At 41.1% G+C, this 19,341-nt stretch overlaps 2 protein-coding genes across 2 annotated transcripts; one reads left to right on the forward strand and one right to left on the reverse strand.

Moving 5' to 3' along the window:
* Window positions 1-392: 392 nt before the first annotated feature.
* KVR01_013377 (uncharacterized protein) lies at window positions 393-2,195 on the forward strand (the record flags this gene model as incomplete). Its single annotated transcript, XM_044784741.1, has 1 exon — window positions 393-2,195. One exon carries the CDS (start codon window positions 393-395, stop codon window positions 2,193-2,195), a length of 1,803 nt encoding a protein of 600 aa, XP_044637639.1.
* A 10,112-nt stretch (window positions 2,196-12,307) lies between these two features.
* KVR01_013396 (uncharacterized protein) lies at window positions 12,308-17,519 on the reverse strand. Its single transcript, XM_044790864.1, has 8 exons — window positions 17,130-17,519; window positions 16,290-17,074; window positions 14,497-16,223; window positions 14,096-14,406; window positions 13,790-13,953; window positions 13,672-13,721; window positions 13,155-13,551; window positions 12,308-13,082 (listed from the first exon to the last, which is right to left on the reverse strand). The coding sequence occupies exons 1-8, from the start codon at window positions 17,322-17,324 to the stop codon at window positions 12,326-12,328; spliced, it is 4,386 nt and encodes a 1,461-aa protein (XP_044637658.1). The 5' UTR covers window positions 17,325-17,519; the 3' UTR covers window positions 12,308-12,325.
* Window positions 17,520-19,341: the final 1,822 nt, after the last annotated feature.

Genomic DNA, 19,341 nt, shown 5'->3' on the forward strand with positions numbered 1-19,341 from the left:
AGTGCATATGTGGAGGATACTGACTGCTTGCAAGGGCCATGTTTGTGTGAAATAGGTGTTACAAGCACTTGAGTTGAGTCTATCAGTGCCCAGGTGAGTGATCTAGGATCCCACCTGCTCGATTCTTTCATAGTCGGCCGAAATTTTGCTCGATCAATAGTTCATGGCCTTCAGATAAGCCTACTGTGTACTGCTTGCGTGTTTTTTTGGCCAATTAAACTCCGAGTCGCGAGCCAGAAGTGTGACCTGCCCGCCCGAACTTCAGCCGCATACTTACACCCCGACCTCTGCTGAAGTCAACCTCCGGTCCCATTTCAACGCTCTAGACAAGACAATCAAATTCTCAATCTACTAACTGTAATCTTTGCCTTCATATGTCCTGTTGAGATATCATGTCTGCCTCATCTGACCAAACGGTGCATCCTGTCGCCATCATTGGCGGTGGTCCGGTTGGCCTGAGTGCAAGCATTTTGCTCTCGCTTCGCAATATCCCACATGTCCTGCTCGAGCGACATGCGGGCACATCTATCCACCCAAAGGCTTGCGGGATCAACCAGCGAACCACCGAGATTTTCCAGCTCATGGGAGTCTATGATCAAATACGAGCGGTTGCCTGCCCTGACGACGTCAAGTCCCGCACGGCTTGGTATACGAGCCTCGGGAACCAAGACGGCAACGCTGTCGACGGTCGCGAGATCTGGAGCCGGGATTCCTGGGGCGGTGGGCAGTATGCCGACGAGTACGAGAGGCACAGTCCTGCGAGGTACGAAATTTTGCCGCAGATACGGTTGGAGCCGCTGCTGGTTAGTACGGCCGAAAGTCTCAGTCCCGGAAGCCTCAAATTCGGGTCTGAGGTTACAGGCTTGGAAGAGCGGGGTAGTTGTGTTGCGCTGAAGGTGCTGGAGAGGGCGACCGGTGTTACGAGTGAGGTTCTTGCACGCTTCGTGATTGCGGCGGATGGAGGGCGTGATATCACAAACAAGCTGGGAATCAGCTGGTTAGGGGAGCGCGACATCCTCGAGATGGCATCAGTGCACTTCCGCGCACAAATTCGCGAACGGCATCCAGACCCGCGCAACTTCATTACTTGGTTCTCACATCCTGATGCTGGAGGCAGTATTCGCACCGGATATTTGTATCAGATTGGCCCGTGGCCGTTTGATAGTCTCGAAGCAGAGGCAAGCGAGGAATGGGTGTTCGCCTGTGCTCAAGCCCCGAATGATCCGGTGCGCTTTGAGCGCGAAGACATGCTCAAGCGCCTGAGGGAAACGCTCAAGCTCGGCGACCTTCCTGTGGAGATCATAAGCCTGAGCCATTGGACTGTCCAGGCTGTGTCGGCGGGAAGATATAGAGAGGGCCGGGTTTTCCTGGCTGGCGACGCCGCGCACAGGATCCCTCCGTGGGGTGCGCTGGGGATGAACACCGGCATCCAAGACGCCCAGAACCTCGTCTGGAAGCTTCAAATGGCCTTGGAAGACGAGGAAAAGTATGCCCAGCTCCTCACAAGCTACGACACAGAGAGGCGCCCTCTGGGACACAGAGTTGGACAATCGAGTCTGCACAACCTACGCAGCCACGCCCTGGTTATGGATGCAGCTCTCGGCATCAAACCCGAGCAATGCCCAAGGGATAATCGATCCGCCATAATGGCATACTTTGACCAGTCGCACCCAGACCATGCCACCAGAAGATCAGCGGTCGAGCAGGCCTCCAAAGTGCTTGACCTTGAATTCAAGGCCCCTGGTCTGGAGCTCGGCTGGTTTTACCCGGGCCTAGGTGGTGCAACCGAAGCAGACCACGCGCCCCATCTTCTTGAAAATGGCAATCTCATGTCACAAGCTTTGTTGCCATCCACAATACCGGGGCACAACCTTCCCCACGTCTGGGTCTACAAGGGTGGCCAGGAACTACCTCTCCGAGGTCTCATTCCGTTGGGCAAGCTTCTGCTGCTGGTTGACGAACAGCCTGTCTGGAGCTCTCTCGAGGCCCGCACGGTGCACATGGAACGGCTCAGCAAGTCTGATAAAGGAGACTGCTGGACAGAGCCTACCGGAGAATGGGCCCGATTGTTGGACGGCAATGAGGCGGTTCTTCTGAGGCCGGACGGTATCATCACCTGGCGAGGATCATGGCATAGCTCACTGCCTGACCTTTGGCCATCGGTTCTAGACAGAGCTTTATATACCAGTACCTAAAGAACACAAACGCATACAACTCAGTTTCGGCCACACCCACAAAATACGTACATTAATCTCAGGACCCACTGAAATCGCTCGTGCTGCGTCGCTTGTTTGTCAACATTGAAGCGGGCAGCTCCGTGAACTAACAGCATTACCAAATGCCTAATACGACGTGAAGTAGATCCTCGTTCTGAAAATCAAATCACCTTAAAATGAATAACATGCTCCTCACATATTCGTTTTCACACTCATATTGAATTACTTCCTCAGGAAGACTCTTTTACCCCTTAAACATATAGAAAGGTGCGATCACTCTATTCAGCATAATTCAAGTTGTTTTATTACTAATCCCAATGCATATAAAACGTACGCGGCGCCTCTCTGCCGCCTCCACCGTTGAAAGTCTTGATCGTCGTGCAATGTGCATCTTACACGCCATTCAAAACACTCACGGACATATGTGTCAAGATCTCACGGTCTGATTCCAGACTATCACAAGCATGTATAGGGTTGTGACAAATGTCCCATTACTTACTTCTCGAACCCGGTGCACAAGTGATGTCTACGTTAAGACGAGAGTGGCGTACAAGCAGATGACGATCCAACGGACCTTTTAGCGAGCTCGGAAACAGTGTGCCCTGGGGTCATGATGACAGGAGATGCTCAGGCCGTCAGGGTGGGTTGAGCGACCAATCAGTACCTTTGCCGTCGCTTAGGGTAGACACGTGAGCGAGGGTCGACATGGCCGCCGCGTTGGCCAGGAAGCTGCATGAACTTGCAGAAAAGCGCGACGGCAGGATACAGGTGAAGGGCGCTTCAAACTCGCAGCTGCTGAGTGCAAGGCCATCTGCATTACCATCCAATGACACCGCATCGGTATACACCACCATTATCAGTTCGCATACACACCTTTACGGGCCCCGGTGAGCTGGGTAAGCTGATGACACGGGACGCTTGCATGTGAGTTAGAAAAATGGATAAGGATAAAAGTTATTATACCTTTAAAGGTTTTAATTTTAGTTTATTAAAAGTATAATTATTTATTAAAACTAAGTAATATAACTTTTTATTATAAGATAATTTAAAAGTAATTATTTAACTTACTTTATTTATTAATATAATTAAAATAATATTATTTAAAGGAAGATTTTAAATTAATTAATTTATTAAAATTAAGTTTACTTTTATTTAAAATAATTTTAATATATATATTTAAAATCTTTTAATTAAATAAAATAATTATATTTAATTATTATAAATAGTTTTAAATATATAAACTTAATAGTTTTATAATTATAAAAATAAATATTAATAATTAAATTTATATTTAAATAAATATAACTTTTAAATTTAATTATTAAATAAAAGTTATTTAAATTAAAAATAATTAATATATTTATAGAAATATTAAAAGATTATTAACTTAAATATAAATAAATTAAATATTAAAGTAAAGTTTAAAATTAATAAAATTAAAGAGTTTAATTTAATAATATTAATAAAGTTTAAAAAGAATTTTAATTAAAGAATTAAATTAAAATAATTATTTTTAAATATATAAAGTTATAAAATTATAAAATTATAAATATAAAACTTAATTAAATAAAAGAAAATTAAAAAGATTATAATTATATAAGAATAAAGGTAATTATAACTAGTAGATAGTTTAGGTTATATAACTCTAGTTAGTAGATTTTAATGAGGGACTTATCGCTAACCCTTTAGGCCTAGTTTCCTCCCTTCTATATAATCTAACTTAACTAACTAAACTACTCTTTATATATATATATATATAATAACTTATACTAATAAATTATAAGTTTTTAAACTTTATATTTAAAAATAATAAAATTTAATATTTATTTTAAATAAATTAAAAACTTTATAATAAAATTATTAAATAATTAAATATATAATTATAATTATTTTATTTTTATATTTTAAAAAACTATTTTTTATTTAATTAAAACTTAATTTTATTTAATAATTATATTAATATTATAATTTAATTATTTATAAAATTAAATTAATAAGTTTATATATTTATTTTATTTTATTAATTTAATTTATTTATATTTTTATATAGTATATAATTATAATTTAAAATTAATAAATCTTTTAAATAATTTAAATTATTTTTATTATAAATTATAAATATTATTATAAATATATATTTAATTAACTTCTTTTTATAAATAATTATTAATTATATTTATATTTAAACTTTAATATTTTAAATTAAATTAAAGTAAATAATTAAATATTTAAATATTAAAATAGTTCTTATAACTTATAGTAAAAGAAGGCTTAAATTATCTATAAAGAATTATTAATTTAAAACTAAAGTTACTTAAGGAATAGTATAGGGGAGGTAGTAAAGCTATAATCCCGTGTTATAAGAGGTATGGAGGCTACTTAGGCTAATAAGATAAGTAGAGTATATAGACCTATTAGTTAGTTTTATAGACGTTTAACTTATAGTTTTAATAAATATTATTTTATTATTAAAGATTTATTTTATATTATAATAATATAATTATATAAATTATCTATATTTTTTTAATTTTATTATTAAATTAAAAATTAATAATTAAAGCTTTAAAAAAATAAAATATAATATATTTTTTAAAACTTTATTTAATTTAATTTATTATATAAAACTTTTTATAATATAATTATAATTTATTATATTTATAATATTATTTATTAGTAAAATTTATCTTTTATAAGAATATATTAAGTTATATTTAATTAATTTAAAATTAATATTATTAATTTATTAAAAATTAAAATAATTATAAATTATAAATTATTTAATTTAATATTAATAAATATTATATATAAATATTAAATTTATTATATAGTTTAAACTTTTTAAATTAATTAAAATAAATAAAAATAATTTTTTTTAAAAAAAGTTATAATTTTATTTAAATAAATATTTATTAAATAAAATTATTTAAAAATAATTACTTAATTTATTATATAATTTATTAAATTAAAAATAACTTTAACTAAAATAATTATACTTTATTATTTAAGTTTATAATTTTAATAGTAGTATTATAATATAGTAGTTAAACGTTAAGCCGCCCTTATTTATTTAAGTATATAAAAGGTGTAAATTTAACTTTTATTAGTGCTACCCTCTCTAACTAACTTAAAAAGTTAGCTTCTTTATTAAAGTTTTTACTATATTTATTATTATAAGTTTTCCTTTAATAAATAAATAAGTGTAGATATTATTAGCTATTATAAAATTATAAAGTAACTTAAATACTTTAACTCTTTCTTTTTATAAAGTAAGGAATAACTTATTAAAGTTTAAAAATTAAATATAAAATCTACTTTATATATTTAAATTTATAAATTAAATTTATATTTACTTTAATTTTAATTATATTATAATATATTATTTAAAAATTATATAATAAAAGGTTTTAGTTTATAATTTTAATAGTTTTATTATAAATAAAAATAATAACTATTAATAATTTAATTTATATTTATATAAAATTTAATTTTATTTTAAAAAAGATTATTAATATTTAAAATAATTAATATATTTTTAAAAATAATAAATTATAAATTTAATTTAAAATATATTATATTTATAAAAATGTAATATTTTAACTTTTAAAAAAAAATATTAAAAAAGTTTAAAAGTTTAAATTAAATTAAATTTAATTATAATATAATATAATAATTAAATAAAAATTAATTAAAAATTATAAACTATTTATATTTTTTTAATTTTATTATTAAATTAATAGTAAATAATTAAAGTTTTAAAAATAAAATATAATATATCTTTTAAAAATTAATTTAATTAAGTTTATTATATAAAACTTTTATAATAACTTTATAATTTATTATTTATAATACTATTTATTATTAAAAGATACCTTTTATATTAATATATTAAAAGTTAAAGTTATTATAAATTATAAGTTAGTTTTAATATTATTAAGTATTATATATAATATTATTATATAATTTAAATGAATATAAGTTAGTTAAAATAAATAAAAATAAAAGCTATTATTCCTTTAAAAGTTCTAACTTTAGTAAAACTACTTAAAAGTAGTTATTTAACCTATTATACTACTAAATTAAAAGATAACTAAATAAAGTAACCACACTTTATTACTATATATAATATCTAAGTTTATAATTCTAATAACTCTACTATAAATAAAAGAAGAAATAGTTATTAATAATGAAATTTATAATTATATAAAGATAAATTTTTATTTTAAAAGAAGTTATTATTATTTAAAATAGTTAATATATTTTTAAAGAAGTTAAGGGATTATAAACGTAATTTAAAGTATATTAAAATTTATAAGAATTTTAAATTTAAATTTAAAAATTCTAAATTAAAGTTTATATTTATAAAAATAAAAACTTTTATAAAGCTTAAAAAAGCTTAAATAAAGTTAAAGATTAAATTAAGTTATAATATAATAAAATAGTTAAATAAAAATTAATTAAAAATTATAATTATAAATCTTTTAACTTTATATTATAAAGAAATAATATAATTATATAAATTATAATAAATTATAAAAAATAAAAATAAGTTTTATAAAAATATTAAAAGACTTTTAATATAAAAGTATATAAATTTAAAATTAAATGATTATTTATATTTTAAATATATTATAAAAAATAATAATTTAAAACTTAAAATAATAATAAATATATATATAATTATATAAAGAATATAAATTAATTAAAATTATTAATATATTAATATATTATATTTTAATATATTATATTTTAATATATTATATTTTAATATATTATATTTTAATAAAGAGGTATTTTTAGGAATTTAATAGAGTTACTTAATATTAAAGCCTAGATGTATAGAATTTTCTTTTACTTAGTAAAGCTGTGTTGAGAAGTGAAAGTCCAGGTTGGGGATTTGTGTGTAAAATGAGCCTTTTCAGGTGGAGACACCTAGCGTTGAAGATTTAGGTGACTTTAATGAATGAGTGACCATCCAAGGCGGCCTTACCTATGTTTGTAGACATGTGGCAGCTATCTAACTAGCATGGAACACCTTTTTCTTATGCCAGTGTCACTAAGGTGTGTGACTCGGGGCCGGTGACCACAAAAAGCTGAGCGAGCTCCGCCGGTGTAGCCCCTCTTCACCAATGCAGACCCGTGCAGTACCCATTTCTAGGGTCATTCTATATAGTACAGCCCCTATTTTGCGGTCCTCACGCACGCCAGACTAGACATTATCATTGCCGTGGCCTTCACGATCATCTCATTAAGGGAGTCCCCAGGTGAGCTATAGAATTATCTTATCACTGCGGCCTTGACTCCAGTGATTAACAAATTTCTCACAATTAAGTACATGGGTCCAAAGGGTTTAGTGCGGTTGAGAAGATGAGAACGAAACCAGTGAAAGACTTATCATTGCATGCCAGCTTTCTTACAACACACTACAAGGGGAAGGCTTTGTGACTCCGGTGTGCGGGCTGTGCACGCTACAAGTCAATCCCATATAGAAGTCATAGTGGGCTGATGAGCGTGTATGCATTTACGAGTGATTCAAACGTCATCTATATTTATTCCACTATAAGTAGCTAGGAGCTCCTCCAACAACCTGCCACTGGAATCAATAAGACCACACACGTCAAAGCAACACTTGCACTGAAGAAGACGATTATCTGCTAAACCAAGAACCCTAAGAGAATCAGATTCGACGAGATAAATTCTAAGAACGATTCAAGCACACCCTACAGAAATAATTCATCTTCAAGCAGCAGCAACCGAGAGAGACAGCAAGCATGTGTGAAGTACAGACACAAAGAAAGTTGTGCGCAAACAAGACGTGCCAAAGTGTCACCAATGCCAATTACGAGACAAAGAAGAAAAGGTGCCAGGTGGCTAAGGACAAGAAAAAGCCGTGGGGGGAATGCATACCCTTTGGCGGCGCGGGTGGTATCACGTGGCACCAGCCTGATGTTAGGGGATCAGAGTACTGCGAGAAGTGCGTGGCATAGGTACTATGCAGGCGCAAATGCAAAGGTATGAGGGTGATCCACATATAAGGCCGAGGCGAAGGAATTTGACTGACATTCCGCTGCTTAGAGGCAACATGACACGGAATGCCGTGAAGCCTAACACGGAACTTGCTGCTGATCGATCGGTTTTGGACATCGGGCTAGGGTCGCCCGCGATGCTGTTTTTTTGGGCTCACTATGAGCCAGTGAAAGGGGACGCTCTTGGAGAGCATTGATCTTCCAAGGTTACTGGGATAAGATCTCAGGCATCAAAGACATTTTACAGGACTTTGCATTCAACTTGATGCACGAGAGACAGTATGAAACGGTTATATGGGCTACCTAAGTGCTGTGAGGGCCTCACCTAGGGCTACGGCCAACACTACATCTACACTTTAGGTAATTCATCATACATTAGTCGTAATAAATTGTTTTATAAAGATAATAAGGAAAACTATTAAGTCTTACTATTGAAATATTTCACGTATATTATAAAAAGCCTTATAAGTTTAATTTAATATATATAATAGTATAAGTTTATAAACTATTAATATTTAAAGGATAATTAATTATTAAATTAATTATTATAATTACTACGTTAATTAACGTTAATAAGTTATTTAGATAATTATATTAATATTTATATTTAAAGTTAGTAAATTTTTAAAATATATATTAAAATTATAATTAAATTTATACTTTTATTAATATTTTAAAAAAGTATATAATTAATATAAATACTTTTATTATTTTTAATACTAATAAAATTAAATTATTTATTTAATATTTATTTTATAAATATATATTAAAGATATTAATAAATAATTTAATATAATTTATAAAAATAAAGTATTAAAAATAATAGTTTTTAAATAATTTTACTTAATTTAACTTAATAATTTCCTATATAAAATATTATTTAAAATTAACCTTTTTTAATATATTATAATAAAAAGTTTATAATATTTAAATAAATTAAATAATAAAACTTATAATAATATTAATTTAATATTATTATATTTATTTATAAAAAGTTTAATAAAATATAAAATTTAAAGTTTAATATATTAATTATATTATTTATTTAAATTAAGTTAGTAATTAAATTATATACTTATTTTAATACCGGGTGTACTATCTATTTTTGCGGGTACGAATATCCGCTCTCCTCGATATTAAGCAGCGGGCCGAGGACTGCGTCGTTGACCATCTTGAGCGGGACCTCGAGCGTCGTGACCCCAGACACTCTCGAGCGCCCCAAAATCGTATAGGCGTGCAACGGTTGCAAATATTAGTCGCATAGTCCGGCCGAGGCCGGGCGTCATATTGTCTCCAATCATCCCTTGCCGGCCTCCAGACACAAATTTGGAGATCCATCCACTTGTAATCTCCGCATTGTGAAAGAGGAGGTCCACTACCCTGGGCTACGTCAGTCTTGCCAATACTACTGCGACCCCGCTGCTTGGGAGCGAGCCAGCCAGACTCGCGACATACATCACCTGTCAAGGTTGACTGCTTTCACCAAATCAAGAGCAAAGTAATCACGCTGGTGATTCGGTGTCTGGTGAGGCCGAAGAGACATGGCTACCAACACAAACTCCCATGGCCCCACTCCTGGCCAGGCGAATGGTGCTGGCATAGAATCAAACATCGACGTGTCAGTAACAGCCCAGCTGTTGCATCTTAGAAAATTGATCAATCAGCGACTGACTTTGCTCTAGGCTCATCATTGGGGCAGGCCCAGCAGGGTAAGCTGACATGGTCGTATGTAGAGAGGCCAAAGGCCCAGGTAGTAGCTGACATCGTCGTTGGCCAAAGGTTGATGGCCGCTGCGTGGATGGCCCACTGCGGTGTCAATACGCGAATTGTTGACAAGAGGAACGCAAAAATCTTTTCCGGCCAAGCGGACGGGCTCCAATGCCGCAGTCTGGAGATCTTCGACAGCCTTGGCTTTGGCGACCGGGCCTGGAAGGAAGCCAACCACATGATTGAGGTAAGATACCTAGGTAACGAGCCCGCCCATAAGTGGTAATTACTGTACTTGTGGAAGCTTACTGACTCGGGGTAGATCTGCATGTGGGTAAGTGCGATTGAGCGGGCCTGTGCCCTTTTGCTGAGATGACCTTTGAGTGTCAGGAGCCGTGTTGACCTTGTTTTGACTGCAGAACCCTGGGCAAGACGGGGTTATCCGGCGTTCTGATCGAATTCCGGACACGATCGTGGGACTGTCTCGGTTCCAACAGATTGTGCTACACCAAGGCCGTATTGAGCGGTTCTTCCTCGACAACATCAGGAAGTACTCAAACGACAGCATCAAAGTCGAACGCGCCGTCCTGCCTGCATCACTGAGTATAGACGAGTCAAAGCTTGAGGATGAAGATGCGTACCCGGTCAAGATTGAGCTACAACATCTCTCCGAGGAGGAGTCCACGCCAGAGCAACAGAACAGCGGCAGCAAAGTTGGGGATGGGCTGTTCCGCAGCAGTCTGAACCACGAAGATGACGAAAATGAGCTGATCCAACATGGTTCTCGGGCCGGGGAGAGAGAGACCGTGCACGCAAAGTATGTCCTGGGGTGCGATGGTGCTCGAAGCTGGACACGCAGGCAACTTGGGTTTGAGCTCCAGGGTGAGGCAACAGATTTTATCTGGGGCGTTATGGACATAATCCCCATAACTGACTTTCGTGAGTAGTCGGAGGCTTTTCCTCATGCGTCAACGTCACTAACAGCACTCCACATGTACAGCTGACATTCGTATGCGCTGTGCAATCCACTCGGCCGAAAATGGCAGTCTCATGGTGATACCCCGGGAGAACAAGCTTGTACGACTCTATATTCAGCTCAAGGAGGTGGCACCAGACGCCACCGGGCGGGCGGACCGCTCCAAGATCACCCCGGAACTAATTTTTGGTGCGGCAAAGAAAATTATACAGCCATACAAGCTTGAGTACGAGTATTGTGACTGGTGGACTGCGTACCAGATCGGTCAACGCGTGGGTACCGACTTCTCATCGCACAACCGCATTTTTTTGGCTGGAGATGCAGTCCACACGCACTCACCCAAGGCTGGCCAAGGAATGAATGTGTCTATGCAAGACACATTCAACCTCGGCTGGAAGATCGCTCTTGTCTCGAAGGGGATTGCAAAACCAGAAATCCTTTCCACCTATGCAAGTGAACGGCGACAGGTGGCTCAAGACCTGATCGACTTTGACCATCGCTTCAGTCGCCTCTTCTCAGGGAGGCCTGCAAAGGATGTAATGGACGCCGAAGGAGTTTCCATGGAAGAGTTCAAGGACGCTTTCCTTAAAGGGAATATGTTCGCAAGCGGGCTGTCCGTGGAGTACGGCTCCAGCGAGCTCGTCGCGAAAAATACCTCGGACCCATCTGTTGCCACTGGTCTCCCAGTTGGAATGCGTTTCAACAGTTTCAAGGTTCTGAACCAGGCTGACGCTCGGCCTTGGCATTCTCAAGAACGGCTCAAGGCTGATGGCCGCTTCCGGGTCGTCTTATTTGCTGGCAATATACTCGAAGCTAGCCAGAAAGCGCGAGTTGATCGATTCTGTGCGCGCCTAGACGCGAATGAAAGCTTCATCCGTCGTGGAAAATCACACGAGGCGCCCATCGACAGCGTTGTGGAGGTTCTCACGATCCACTCATCCAGGCGTACTGAAACCGAACTATTGAGAGATTTCCCCGAAGTCCTCCACCCGTTCGACAAGTCTACAGGCTGGGATTATGAAAAGGTATTTGTCGATGACGAGAGCTATCACGAAGGCTTTGGCGATGCATACAAAAACTATGGTATTGACAAGGAACGTGGCTGTGTTGTTGTTGTTCGGCCCGACCAATATGTCGCCTGGGCAGGTGATGTGGACGATTTCGACAGTCTGCAGCAATATTTTGAAGGCTTCCTCCGCGTCAAGGACGAAGCTGCCGAGCTCCGACAGGGATGAAAGTCTTCTGGTCTGTTGCATCGGACATCTGGAGAGTACCCTAGGGTAGCCCGAGTCTAGTCAGATCAAACGAATACGATACTGTGGCTCGGGAATGGGGTTGTTCTAATTTCTAATCTCAGTCAAGGCCAAATAGCATCATTAAATATTCTCTGGTTGCATTTCTATCTATTTGGATCCGGCCCTCACCAAGTCACCAAACCTAGAATCTGCCTCCTCGGCCAATACCATCGGATTCCCGACCTCCACGACCTCCCCAGTGTCCATGACGACAACTCTGTCAAAATCCATGATCATATCTAGTCGATGGCTAACCGCGATGACAGTATACCCCTCAAACTCCTTCTGAATGATCTCTTGCATAACACCTTCCGTCTCACGGTCCACACTGGAGCTGACTTCATCCAGCAACAAGAGACCACCCTCGGAGCCATCCAACCCCATGCCAAGATTTCTGGCCCGTATCCGACGCCTCAAGAGTGCCCGACCGAGCGACATCAGCTGTCGCTGTCCGGCGCTGAGGGTGCTTGCGTTCATGCCTGCTTCCACCCCGCCCCGCTCTTGGACAAATTGCAACAAACCTACCGCCGCTAAGATATCTCTGCATTCGTTGGCAGAGGAAACGTTACATGGATCCAGGTTGGCCTGGAAGGTTGACCCATCCGGTAGGAACACAGCTTCCTGGGGGACCGCGATTATTCGCTGTCTCAATGCAGCGCGATTTACACTTCGAAGTGGCGTGCTGTCAATTTCCAACTGGGCTGCGGTCTCTGGGGTCGGATCAAGAAGCTTGAGGAGAAGTGCAATCAGGCTGGACTTTCCGCTGCCGGTACGGCCACAGATAGCCACCTTTTCGCCCGACCTAATCTTGAGGTGGACGTCGCGGAGGGCTAGACTTGGCTTCTCGTCTACCTGATCTCCCACACTGTCCGAATCGTCAGTAGCTAGCAACCAATCCGATTTCGGAAAAGAGAAGAAGGACGGATAGTAGACTTACTCGTAGGCAGCAGACACGCCCTTCAGCTCCACGACACCCTTGGATGGCCATTGCTCAGGTGGAGTAACATTCTCTTCATCCCTGTCCTCTGGCTTGACGCTGTCGCTAAACGTTTTGAGTCTGGCGATGGCCCCGATAGAAGTCTCGAGTTGGGTATAGAATATCACGATGCCAGAAAGGTTTTCACCAAAGCTCATTAGGGAGACCAAGGATGCACCGGCAAACCCCGAATTCGAATGGAGGCGAACAGCCAAAGTTGTCAGCACCGTTGCCATCACCATCACCATGAGGTCAAGAACAAGGCCGAGCCAAGATTGAATCATCAGGAGAAGGTATGCCGGACGTTGGCTCGTATTGATCAAATACACATTTTTTTGCATGTCGTCTGGAATGAAGCCTACATTTCCCCAATATTAGCAGTAGTTTAAGGGCACTAATTAGCAAGTGACAGCTGGAGAATACCGCGGCATCGGGCACTGGAAAACATGTGTAACAGCGACATCCATGTCGTACTCACCAAAAGCTCTCAAAGTAGTAATACCCTTGACAGTGTCGAGGAAATGCGTGCTGTATAAATATAGATTAGCATGCTTTGGCGTCTCCTATTATGACAGCGTTCCGTATGTTTAACTCACTAGAGAGGACTCTTTGCCTCGAGGTCTAGCAACCTAAGTTGCCTAGAGGTCCTCAAATAGAATTTCTGTATGATATAGAGCAGCACGCCGAGGAACGGGTAGCTAATTGCGAAGAACCCAGAAGAGGTGAGCATAACTGCGGCTTGTCCGATGGCTTGGAAGACCTATGGGCATTTTGTCAGATCGTCGAGCTACGCTCAACTGACTTCGTCATCTACCGGGTCCCCCCCCTGCCGGATAGGAGAGAATGTGGTCATTGAGGGAACCACTGAGAGCTCAAAGTGTGCTTGCGTGCTCTTGACTTACACAGAACAATGTATTCAGTAGCGAGTTTGGCAACTCCGTATCTACCAGGTTGAGATCTTGGGAGAAGAGGTTCGTCACCACTCCGGTGTCTGTCTTGGTGAAAAATCCCAATGGCGCTTGTATGAGCGTACGCAAGGCATCTCGGTGGATGTTGGCGCCCGCTCTCTTCACAGAGACGACAAAGAGCGCAATCCCGAGCAGCAGCAGCGATATCATAGCACAGATCTGAAGTAGACCATATATTCCAGCATAGTAGGCGTAGGAGCGTGTCGGATGGTCCGAGTAAATATCATCAGACCAATACTTGAGCCCTGCACCACTAACGTTAGCTTTCGAAAGTATGAAACTCCAAACCAATGTATCAGTCCTAGCCCCATTGTTGAGGCGTAATATTCACTCACAGATGGTCGGAAAATTTGTAAAGAAACCCCAAAGAGCACCGAAAAACAAACTCGAAGATGCTAATACGATGCCCATGCTCTTGAAATAATGCTTGTAAACCGTCTTGTCGCCAGCCCTTCGCGCTTCATCCACAGCAGGAGCTGGCTCGGATGTCTTAGTAGTCGCCAAATGGAGCAAAGGAGCTTCCAGATCTTGATGACCACTAGGATCCTGGGACGAGACATCGCTTTCTGAGGAACTCTTGAGGCCTAAACACTGTACGTATCCTTTTCTGCTCATAAGCTGCTCGAAGCTTCCTTGCTCGATCACGGTGCCGTCTCCAAGTGCTATAATGTGGTCGGCTGCGGGCAAATGTCTGATGCTGTGAGTGCATAGCACCGCGGTGGACTCTCGCCTCCTGAGCAGCCCGTCTGGGCCAAACACTCCACGAAAGACCTTCTCTTCTGTATCTGCGTCGAGACCACTGAACACATCATCAAGGACCAACATGTCTGACTGCAAGTAGAGAGCTCGTGCCAGAGACACACGTTGTTTCTGTCCACCGGATAGAGTAATTCCATCAGATCCAACGTTTGTCCTGTCGCCTTGTGGGAGCGTAGCCAGGTCGAAGGCTAATGCTGTAGCCTCAATCACTTCGGTATATCTGCGATTTTCGAATGTGGAGAACCCGATGATGTTGTCTCGTATCGATCCGTTCGCCAAGAACGCCGTCTGGTCGGAGAAGCCAACGTGGGGGAACCGTGTACTCAAGGTGACGCTCCCTTTGCTGAAGGGAATCTCACCAAGCAGTGCTTTGCAAAATGTTGATTTTCCTGATCCAACAGGGCCGACGACAAGTGTAAGAGAGGATTTCAAGATTTTTGTGTTGATGTGCCGCAAGACGAACTTATCAGCCTCCCAGCCAAAGCTCCCGTCTTTGATGACGATTGGGTGAGGTGAGTCAGACTGTGGTGCACCAACAGCTTCGGAGCTTGACGCCGGCTTCTCTGAGTCCAACCTGATATCAGCGAGGACTTGGCGAAAGTCATGGCGATTTTCGCACTCCAAAAAGGCCTGAATGCGGCCCAAACAAGCGAGTCCCGAGAGGAACTGGGGGACAGATTGAAAGACCGTTGTCAGCGGGTTGGTCAAGAGCAAGAGATACGACAGGCTTGTGAACATTGTCGATGCGTCCAAAGTCCTCTTAGCGAATGCAAAGGTCAGTGGTGGACTGATTAGCAGCGGCGTGAAGCCAAGCAAGGCCGCGATGATCGCGATTTTGCGAAACCGTCCCCCTGCCGCCAATTCATCGACACGTAGCTGCTGCACGAAGTCTCTGACTGCAGAAGATAGGCCCGAGATCTTGAGGTTCTTCATGTTGGCAATCACGGTGGCGGTCAAGCCGACACGCTTTTGCACTCCAGCCATCCAGGCCCTCTGCGAGTCCCCTGTGAATTTTACGAGTGCTGTCAGCCCCCCAAAGCAGACCACAACAAGCCCCATTGGCACGACGAAGACTACACCGAGCCGAGTGTACAACATCCACGCTGCCAGAGCAGCTTGGAGTATAGAGGCCCAGATGTCGTGGAAAGACCGGAACCCCATCATAATTCGCTCCATATCCGTACTCATCAGAGTGAGGGCAGCACTATCGTCTGAGGTGCCAATACGGGCCTGTGTGGCCTTGATAAAGATTTCAGTGACAAGTATGGATCGCATCATAGTCCGCATGCGGTGGTGGAAATAGCTATGCTCCTGTCAGTGGTTGACGAGATCAAAAGTTGAAAGTAATATGTTTTCGGTGGCACTATACCTGTATAAAGCCATAGAGATAGCAATGCCTGAGTAGATTAGGATACTTGCTCCAATAAACCCATAGCCAATGTTGTTGTCGACGCGCGGCCGAGAAAGATGCTCAAGGAGCTTCTCAATAAAAAACGGCTGGCAGAATGTGAACCCTAGAAGGGCCAGGCGAGGAGGAACTGGAAGCAGCAGGGGCACTGTTAATGTGCGCATTATAACTTTCGCCAGGCCAAATTTGTCGCCCTTAAGCTTAGAGTAATCCACTTTCTTCGAAAATTCTTCATGCAGAACCTTGCCGTTTAAGGTACTATCGAGGGGGTAGAGGTCATTGACAGTGAGGATCTTTCTGTAGCCGTCAAGGAATAGCGTGTTGAGCCAAGAAAAGATACCCAGGGAGAAAATGCCGCTGGTCTCCTCGGGGCTATGCTCCTTCTCATCCTGCCACCTGACCCATTTGGATTTTCTTTGCGCCTCTAACAGCAATATGCCGGCTTTCAGAGCAATTGCAGCGCAGAATATACTGCTGTAGGTAACCTCAGGCTTCTGGTCCGATGAGAGAAACAATGTCCTTGCCTGCGTCGCATCGAGTAGCAGAGTCAGGAACAAATAGCTGCTCAAGAGGACAGACGGCCGTGGGCTTTTGCTATGATCAATAACGCTCAGAGTAATCATGAACAAGGCGGAGACAAGCTTGAGGACCGATGAGGCTATAAAGACGCTGGTGACATGGAAGGAGCCAACGGCGACCAAGATGACGAGGGAGAGCTCGAGGCCAACATAGGTCGTGATGGTGCACTGGGCGATTGTGTTAGCACTTGCGCATGTGAATGGCTCTTGAGATTCTTGTTACCAATTTCACGAGCTGGAAGATTGGGGCGTCCACAACTGTAGGCTTCCGTGCCTGTGATAGTGTTCGCCACAGCGACGTAGCAATAAACAACACAGACGGAATTATAGAGAAGAAGACTTGTTCAAATTGCACGTTGAAGTCGAAGCTCTCCTGGTCGAGCTGGAACAAGCCGCCCTCCCCGGTGGAGAAGGGCATTTTGGGCCCGTGAGATAAAGGTAGGATCAGTGGGGAGTTGTGATGGGCTGCTGTTAGAAGAAACAAACACCAACATCTATGGAACGTGATTGTTCCCAGACTCAGACAGCAGAAGCAAGTACCCCTTTTGCGCCCAGCATAAGATCGGTCAGACGTTGACGGATTGTCAATCGAGGTTCCGAAGCTCAAATACTAGAGACCTGCTACCACAATCACAGACAACAAGTTGGGCGTACAATGAGCTGTCACTGACCCACCAACGTGTAGGATTTGATAACGGCGTAAGCTAATGGCGTGCTGACGCGGCTAGACCGAATTCCGAACTCCTGTACATACCTCGGAGTAGCTTATCGAGATTATCTGTCAGCCAGGCTTCTAACGCGTTGGTACCTGGTGCACACCTAACTCGGAAAGGCGCATTTCGGTCGGATAAACTCTGCATGATCCGGCGCGCTAGAGATGTTGTCATCTCAAGCCGGTGACGGTACCGGGGTAAGAAGTGTCCCTGAACTGCTCCACTTAACTGACATTCAGTAGCTGATCAGGTTAGCCGCGACCTCTCCTGCATGCGCGCATGTTTGCTCCAGCTAGACATTCTCGTTGCATCAGTTGACGGGGCTCAATCGCGACCACAGAAGGAGGGAAACGAGAACATCTGCCCTGAACCTGATTCTCTTGCCAACCTTGGAATGTGAGTGCAGGTACTTCTTGGGCGCTGCATGTGGGCATCGAGAGAGCAAAGCGATAAAGAATCCCACCAGGCTTTGATGCAGATGAATGAACTATCTGAGTCTATTGACCATACATTCTCGAGATTATCAATTCCTTGGCGGGCATTGCTTCAGTCTCCAATCCCTGGTCGATAACGGCAGAGTGCCGGAGTTGTAGCATCTCCTGTGCCATTGACTTGCGATGTGTCAAGCAAGTCTGAACTCGGCACACCAAACAGAGGGGCTTTTGCGTACTGTCTTCACCTGGGCAGCCAGCACACGTTCGTTACTCCCTGTGGTTTGAAGCGCCCGTGAAGCCGGCCTCCACCTCATCGACATCGTTCTTGAGGACACCGTTAATAGGCTGGTTTGGAGATGTTCGCTCTGCATCTGTAAGAACCACAACCTTATCACCAAAGGCGGCCGCGATCTCCTCCAGTGTCTTCCGTCTTGTTTCACTGCAAAAATATCTCGTTCAGCCTCAAGTATCTGTGGGTGGGTGGGTAGTGCACTTACGGGAAGTAGAAATATGCAACAACCAAGAAGAAGAGGCTGCAGCCGACAAAGACATAGTAGTAATTCTCTTTGATATTTGCAAAGGCACTAGGGCCTGCCTCGGTGACTAGAATTCAGCGGTGCGTTAGCGAGCGGCCCACAAGGCTCCAATAATGAGCTCGGGATCGGTGTACAGCTTCTATACTTACTTCCCACATTCACAATGAAATGAGATGCCGCAGCAAGTCCCATTATCTTGCTTCGCAACGCAATGGGCAAAATCTCAGCTCCATATAGCCACGTCGTACTGTTCAGCATGCCGTCTGCAGACGAGGTCAGCTAACCATTGGTTGATTGGAGCCTCGGCTCCTGTAAGTTTCTCGGGCTCCCAGAGTATGCATAAACTGACAATAAACAATGACGAACAAGTATATGCCGAGAACAGCAAATCCTTTTCCAGTCCTGTTGTTGGTGTTTTGAAATTCCCTCTGCATCACAGCGGCGTATATCTCAACGATTATGATGCCACTCAGACCGGCCAGTATCATTCTACTAATAGTTAGCCCATCAGAACGTTTTGTATGCGAGGGATAACGTTATAAGCTTACTTCCTTCGACCCCACTGGTCTGTCAGGAATAGCGTCGTAAGGACATTGGATACAAAGGCAATGGTCCCGTAAACACCTGCCAGAGCAAGGATGGAAGTCGATCCAATGCCCAAAGATTTGTATAGGATAGCTAGATGGTTCACCGGTCAGTGCACTTCTCCAGCCAGATGCCAACAGCGATGGCTACAGACTCTGGTAGTACTA

The sequence above is a fragment of the Diaporthe batatas genome, assembly GCF_019321695.1.
Source record: "Diaporthe batatas strain CRI 302-4 chromosome Unknown Contig00026, whole genome shotgun sequence".
NCBI lineage: Eukaryota > Fungi > Ascomycota > Sordariomycetes > Diaporthales > Diaporthaceae > Diaporthe > Diaporthe batatas.